Raw genomic sequence first — 6,680 nt, 5'->3', positions numbered from 1 at the left:
CCCTAAACACATAAAAAGATCACAAATCCCAGTGAAGTCAGGCTTGGTGTCTGCCTGTAATCCTAACAGTTCTGGCCTTCCTGGACTGCATAGCAAGACCAAAGAACCCATAGTAGTACCAGCGATGTGCTGGGATTTCAGAGAGGAGTAGCCCTGAGAAAGTTACAGCCTGAGAGCTAATATTAAACTTAAATGCAGTCCCTCCCCCATCCTCAGAGGATAACTTGCAGGACTCTCCAAGAGCGCCTGAAAAGGCAGATAATGCCAAAAGTGATTTTCCCCATATATACGTAATCACGATAATTTATTAGGCACAAGAAGAAACTAACAACTAGTAAAAAAGAAAAAAAAAAAAAGACCTGTCGCTACTGTCAAAGATTGGTGCCGCAGTGCTTCTTGGGAAATGTAGTTTCCTGTGTAATGAACTCTGTCTATGGAAACTTGGGTCTCTCTTCCACTAATTGCATCTACCAGGAAGTCCTGGCCCACCTGGGCTGCTGCATTATCCCCACACACCACTCGAGCTGGGTCCTAACCTTGGGCTAGGCTACCTTTGTTCTTTCGGGTAGTCACGTGGACGATCCGCCACGCAAGTCTGGGTCCTTAAACCTTCCAAGGGGTCCTCGCTGTCCCGGAGGCGCTCCTAAATTGCCTGTTCGCGCGAGAGTTCGGAGGGGCGGGTTTAGGATCCGCTTCGGGTCGGGGCTCGCATGGCTCCATCAGATCCTTGCTTAGGTGCTTAGTACGGTGTGGGCCGCTGGGCCAGGCAGTCCCTGGCCACCCTGAATCTGGCGGGCACTGGAGAAGTCGGTTCAGCCTCGCTCCTCCCAGACAGCTGCTAGGGTCGGGAATCACAGAAAGCAAAGTGAGAGTCCGGCGGCTTCCCAGTGCCTGGGCCACGGCGGCCGTGGGAGCAGAGGTGGGACAGATGCCAGCATCAGAGGCTGTGGGCGCCCTGCGGCTGGGAAGGGACCCGAGCGACAGCAATGGCGGAGTCCTTAGAAAAGGGGCTGGTCTGCACGGGAACGACTTCCATGCTGGGAACGGGGACTCTGGAACCCTTGATGCTAAGGTCCACATAGGCCCTTAGTTATGGAGTGTTCTCTCTGGCCTCGTGGCCCGACTGATGACTCCTTGTTAGCAGCCGCGTTCTGCTCGTCGTCCTCGCGTGATTGATAATCCGCATCCCATAGCAACTGCATAGCTTTGTGAGCCCTCAGCGTGCAGGGCTAAAATACCAATCACCTGTGGAGGACATACTTTCTGGAACTCCAGCTTCCCATTCCCTACCCCCACCCCCAGGGCGCTCGGTCCCTCGGGAGTTTGTAACTTGGCTTTTACCTGGATAATGGAATCAGTCGCACTGAGGCCTTTGAGGGCCTCGAGATATAGGGTGGCGGGCAGGGGCGGAAATGGATCTGTCTCCTCACACCTGTGTTTTATTTTCACGTGAATTCAGGTGGAGCGACCCCGCTAAGCTAAAGATGAAAGGCTGGGGTTGGCTGGCCCTACTTCTGGGGGTCCTGCTGGGAACTGCTTGGGCTCGAAGGAGCCAGGATCTACACTGTGGAGGTAAAGGCACAAAGGCAAGAAGTGGGAGGCAGCCGACCCGTGGGAGGTGTTAAGATCCAAAGCTTGGAACAAGGATGGAACCCATTCTCGTCCATCCTCATCTCCACCCCTGTTTCTCTTCCCTGGCGCCAGCCTGCAGGGCTCTAGTGGACGAATTAGAGTGGGAAATTTCCCGAGTGGACCCCAAGAAGACCATTCAAATGGGATCCTTCCGGATCAATCCAGACGGCAGCCAGTCAGTTGTGGAGGTAACTTACTGTCCCCCCGCAGATGAAGTAGCTCACCCAGGCTTTGACTAGAAACTGGGTTTAGCGGAAGTGAAGAAAGCCGGCTGCATATGATCTGTAATAATCCCAGCACTTACAAGCTAAAGCAGAAGGGTCTGTCTGAGTTCTGGGTGGGCCAGTGGACTGCAGAATTAGATACTGTCTTCAAAGGGAAAAGAAACGAAACAAAAAAAAATCAACCGGAACATTCTGTGTCCAAAAGATTGGGCTCTATGCCAGGTATGGTATTGCATGCCTGTAAGCCTGGTATTGGGAGGTAGAGGCAGGATGATCAAGGGTTCGAGGGGAGCCTGGACTACTTGAGACCCTGCCTCACAAACACCACCACAGTTGGGCTTATTGGAAGATGCTGGAAGTTTGTAACCTATATACTTCTTGGCCCCAAACCTCAATTCATTGTTTCTGCTGTACGAGACCTTGATCAGTCTATTTCTCCACATCCCTAGTTCACAGGACTCTTGTTTCACTATAGTAATATAGAATACATCCATCCATTTTAAAAAAGAATAAAAGGTCTCCTCCCCTAAGAGTTCGGTTCAGATGACTAGCCTAGCACGCCCAAAGCCTTGGGTTTGGTCCTTAGCATCCTATAAACTCAGCATGCTGGTACTCTCCTGTAATCCCTGCATGTCCTCAGAGTCTTCTTGGAGCTAGAGAGATGGGTCAGTGGTTAGGAGCACTTGCTGCTGTTCAGGACTTGGTTCAGATGCTAGCTAGCACCGTGGTGGTTTGTAACTCCTTCTGGGGAATCTGATGTCCTCTTCTGTTGTCTGTGGGCACTAGGCATGCATAATTACAAGCAAACACTCATACATAAAATAAAGATTTGTATCCAAGAAGTTCATATTAGTTAGGAACATAAGATGTACTCTGCACAGGGCCTGGAGAGTTAACTCAGAAGTTAAGGGTACTGGCTGCTCTTCCAGAGGACCCAGGTTCAATTCCTACCTCACCACTGTCTGTAACTCCAGCTTCAGGAGTTCTGACACCTTCACACAGATACACATGCAGGCAAAACACTATGCACATTAAAAAAGAAAAAAAAAAGATGCACATGACATACATACACAAAGCTATACCTTGTAAGTAATATACAAGGAAACATTTATGTGCATTGGTGTTTTGGCTACATGTGTGTCTATATGGGGTGTCAGATCCCCAGGAACTAGAGTTACAGTCGATTGTGAGCTGCCATGTGGGTGCTGGGAATTGAACCCAGGTCCTCTGGAAGAACAGCCAGTGCTCTTAATTACTGAGCCATCTCTCTAGCCCTGCAAGGAAACGTTCTTTCAAAGTGTATTGGTGAGCTATCATCAGAACCTGTACCATCTCTTATTTTTGTGTGCTTGTTTGTTTTTTGGAGACCAGGTCCAAAAAACTCTGGGCAAATATACCTGATTATAAAATTCAGAGAAATAAGACAGGCACCATTAACTCCATATTACAAGCAGAAGAAGCCACTTTGATTAACTATAGTCAACTACGTGCCCCTCGCAACTTCCTTAGGTCTTGAGTACATAGGTATTTATTATTTATTAAAATAACATTAAATGCCAGGCATAGTGGTGCACCTTTAATCCCAGCACTCGGGAGGCAGAGGCAGGTGGATCTCTGTGAGTTCGAGGCCAGCCTGGTCTAGAGAGTGAGTTCTAGGGCAGCCTCTAAAACAATACAGAGAAACTGTCTTGAAAAAACAAAAACAAAACTAAACTAAAAAAAATATGTACATGTGAAAGTAATTTGAGAGGAAGGACAGAGGACGGACAGACATTGGAACTATAACATACTTATGAGCAAGATTTTTCTTCTTCTCTTTTCTTTTTTTGTTTTGTTGTTTTTTTGTTTTTACGAGACAGGGTTTCTCTGTATTGTTTTCGAGGCTGTCGGCCCGGCCCAGCCTCGAACTCACAGAGATCCGCCTGCCTCTGCCTCCCGAGTGCTGGGATTAAAGGTGTGCGCCACCAACGCCCGGCGTTCTTCTCGTTTCTCTCTTTTTTTTTTTTTTTTTTTTTTTGGTTTTTTCGAGACAGGGTTTCTCTGTGGCTTTGGAGGCTGTCCTGGAACTCACTTTGTAGTTCTTGTTTCTTAAATGAGTTGCTTGAGCTAGGTTTGCAAGGGAAAGTAGGTGTGGAGATTGAGGTGAAAGGGAACAACCTAAGGCTGAGTACATTTCTAGGTCCCTTATGCCCGCTCGGAAGCCCACCTCACAGAGTTGCTTGAGGAGGTGTGTGACCGCATGAAGGAGTATGGGGAACAGATTGACCCATCCACCCATCGCAAGAACTACGTCCGTGTTGTGGGCCGGAATGGAGATTCCAGTGAACTAGACTTACAGGGCATCCGAATCGATTCAGATATCAGCGGCACCCTCAAGTTTGCGGTGAGTTGTGGTTGTGGGTAGTGGGTTCTTGGAAATGAATGGGGATTGTTGGGTGTAAATTGGGGGTTGGAGGCAGATGTTGTGTTGTGTGTCTGCAATTCCAGCACTCAAGATACAGAGGTAGGAAGATTGCCGTAAGTTTGAGGCTAGCCAGGTCCACATAGTAAACTCCAGGCCAACTAGGATTACATAATAAGACCCTGTCTACAAAAATTCCCCTCCCAAAACCAAGTTTAGAGTTGGGTTGGTGGCTTTATCCCATGGGCTGCCAGTGTGAGAGCTTTGCCCCTGTGTCACTGTGTCCCTTGGCTCGACAGTGTGAGAGCATTGTGGAGGAATATGAAGATGAACTTATTGAATTCTTTTCCCGAGAGTCTGACAATGTTAAGGACAAACTTTGCAGTAAACGAACGGGTAAGCTGCTCTCCCTTTACTTCCCAAGCCACTGCCCCTTTACTTCCCAAGCCACTGCCCCTTTACTTCCCAAGCCACTGCCCCTTTACTTCCCAAGCCACTCCCCCTTTACTTCCCAAGCCACTCCCCCTTTACTTCCCAAGCCACTCCCCCTTTACTTCCCAAGCCACTCCCTTCCCAAGTCACTTCCCCTTTATTTACCTCGTATGCTCGCAGCCCCCTTTACTACACAAGAGTGTGCGCCCACACACTCACAGCTCTGATAGATAGATGCCCCACAACTGACTTCCATCCCTCTTGGCTTAGGGATTGGAGGAATCTCTCTCCCGTCTCTACCCATCAGCTTTCAGAATCTGTGTCTCCATTTGTTACCTTAGATACAGGAGATAGAGCAGTTAGGATTTGTCATTTATATGCATATTCTTTGAAGAGCTGTGGTAGTGATTGTCAGTTCCTTGAAAGGGGTTGTGTGTTTGTGTGAGAGTGACCATTTCCTTCAAATTGTCCTGTACTGTTTGCAGATCTCTGTGACCATGCCCTGCACAGATCTCATGATGAGCTATAAATCACTGCAGCAGCTTAGACCAACTTGATGGAATGCCCCCAGGAGGGGAAGATGATGGCATTGCCTTTTATATTATGTTTTTATGGAAATGAACTGAAAAAAAATGTCTGAAACCAAAAGTACAAACTGTGTTGTCTTTTCATGCCCAAATTTAGCCTTTGTTATATTAGGCTTGGAGGTAGGGAATTGCAGAGAAAGAAAATAGGTGGAAAAAAGGGGGTGGAGTTTGGGGATTGGCATAGTGTGAAGTTAGGCCCTGATCCTGTCTCACTTATAAACCATGGGTAACTCTTTATTCTGCAGGCAGGCACTTACTATGATGTGTTGATAACTATTGGCCTTGTGTGAGCAGAGGATCCTAAGTGATGGCACAAGCTGCAGGAAGTCCTTGTGTTTGTACTGAGAGAACATAAAGGTGGGAACTGGAATTGTCTAGAGGAAATAATGGAGAGGCCCTCTTCTTCCCTCTGCCCTTCCGGATGGAGGGGCCGGCAAGCACAGAGACAGGAGGGGGAGAGTGGGTGTGACCAGCTCAGCTGAAAAGCGAGGGCACTGTCAGCTAGGGACAGAGGAGGTAGGAAGTGTTGCTTAATGAAAGGCCTTACTTGCTGTCCCTAAGTTTTGGTCTTGATGCAAACAGCAGCAATTAAAGTGTGTGTTTCTTTTGCTTGGGATATAGTTCAGTGGTAAAATACTTGTCTAACATGTAAACATCCCTGGTTTTGATCCACTGTTAAAAAAAAAGATTTTATCCACCAGGTGGAGGTGGCAACGCCTATAGCCCCAGCACACAGGAAGCAGAGGCAGATGGATCTCTGTGAATTCAAGGCCAACCTGGTCTACAAAACAAGTTCCAAGACGGGTTCCAAAACTATGGAGAAACCCTGTTGGAATTTAAAAAAAGATTTTATCCTGATAATCTACTAGACTATTCTGTCCTGGACATGGTGTTGGAAATCTAAGATACCTACCTTTTTTTTTTTTTTTTTTTTTGTTTTTTTCGAGACAGGGTTTCTCTGTGGCTTTGGAGGCTGTTCTGGAACTCACTTTGTAGACCAGGCTGGCCTCGAACTCACAGAGATCCGCCTGCCTCTGCCTCCAGAGTGCTGGGATTAAAGGTGTGCACCACCACCGCCTGGCCGGATTCTTTGTTTTTTAATTTTACCTTTATTTTGCTTATGGACTGCATTTGGAGGTCAGAGAACAACCTCTGGGAGTCGGTTCTGTCCTGTGTAGGTTCAGAGGTCAACTCAGGTCTACATGCTGGTGTCAGGCTCTCTTACCTGTTTAGCTGTCTCACGTCTCACCCACCCCTCGGGTTAAACAGTGACAGCCGCCACAGCTGGAGTTGGGTGTGGTGCCTCACACTAGGAACCAGCGTTTGCAGAAATGAGGCAGGACTGCCTAGAATTGGAGGACAAAAAAATAAAGAAGTAAAAGGGTTGGCAAGATTTGGTGCCAA

The 6,680-nt window shown here is 47.7% G+C and overlaps 1 protein-coding gene across 4 annotated transcripts; it reads left to right on the top strand.

The window, feature by feature from the left end:
• The first annotated feature begins 667 nt into the window (after positions 1 to 667).
• On the top strand, positions 668 to 5,337 carry Cnpy2 (canopy FGF signaling regulator 2). 4 transcript variants are annotated; one of them, XM_040754702.1, is made up of 6 exons: positions 668 to 865; positions 1,460 to 1,572; positions 1,705 to 1,820; positions 4,036 to 4,239; positions 4,557 to 4,653; positions 5,175 to 5,337. In XM_040754702.1, exons 2-6 carry the CDS (start codon positions 1,485 to 1,487, stop codon positions 5,216 to 5,218), a joined length of 549 nt encoding a protein of 182 aa, XP_040610636.1. In that variant the 5' UTR covers positions 668 to 865; positions 1,460 to 1,484; the 3' UTR covers positions 5,219 to 5,337. The 4 variants fall into 4 exon arrangements, with proteins under 4 accessions (XP_040610636.1, XP_040610635.1, XP_040610634.1 ...); XM_040754701.1 differs by having other exon boundaries at positions 668 to 919; XM_040754699.1 differs by lacking the exon at positions 668 to 865 and adding an exon at positions 1,049 to 1,072.
• Positions 5,338 to 6,680: the final 1,343 nt, after the last annotated feature.

The sequence above is a fragment of the Mesocricetus auratus genome, unplaced genomic scaffold (assembly GCF_017639785.1).
Source record: "Mesocricetus auratus isolate SY011 unplaced genomic scaffold, BCM_Maur_2.0 Super-Scaffold_100011, whole genome shotgun sequence".
Taxonomy (NCBI): domain Eukaryota; kingdom Metazoa; phylum Chordata; class Mammalia; order Rodentia; family Cricetidae; genus Mesocricetus; species Mesocricetus auratus.
Note: the sequence above shows the minus strand (reverse complement) of the source record. Positions and strands in the feature narration are given on the sequence as shown.

What these genes read in the sequence shown, in the direction of transcription:
- Cnpy2 (XM_040754700.1), top strand. Translation starts at nt 987, where the DNA reads ATGGCGGAGTCCTTAGAAAAGGGGCTGGTCTGCACGGGAACGACTTCC. An exon ending in CCAGGATCTACACTGTGGAG is followed by an intron (nt 1,573 to 1,704) that starts GTAAAGGCACAA and finishes CCCTGGCGCCAG; the next exon opens with CCTGCAGGGCTCTAGTGGAC. An exon ending in GCGGCACCCTCAAGTTTGCG is followed by an intron (nt 4,240 to 5,174) that starts GTGAGTTGTGGT and finishes TACTGTTTGCAG; the next exon opens with ATCTCTGTGACCATGCCCTG.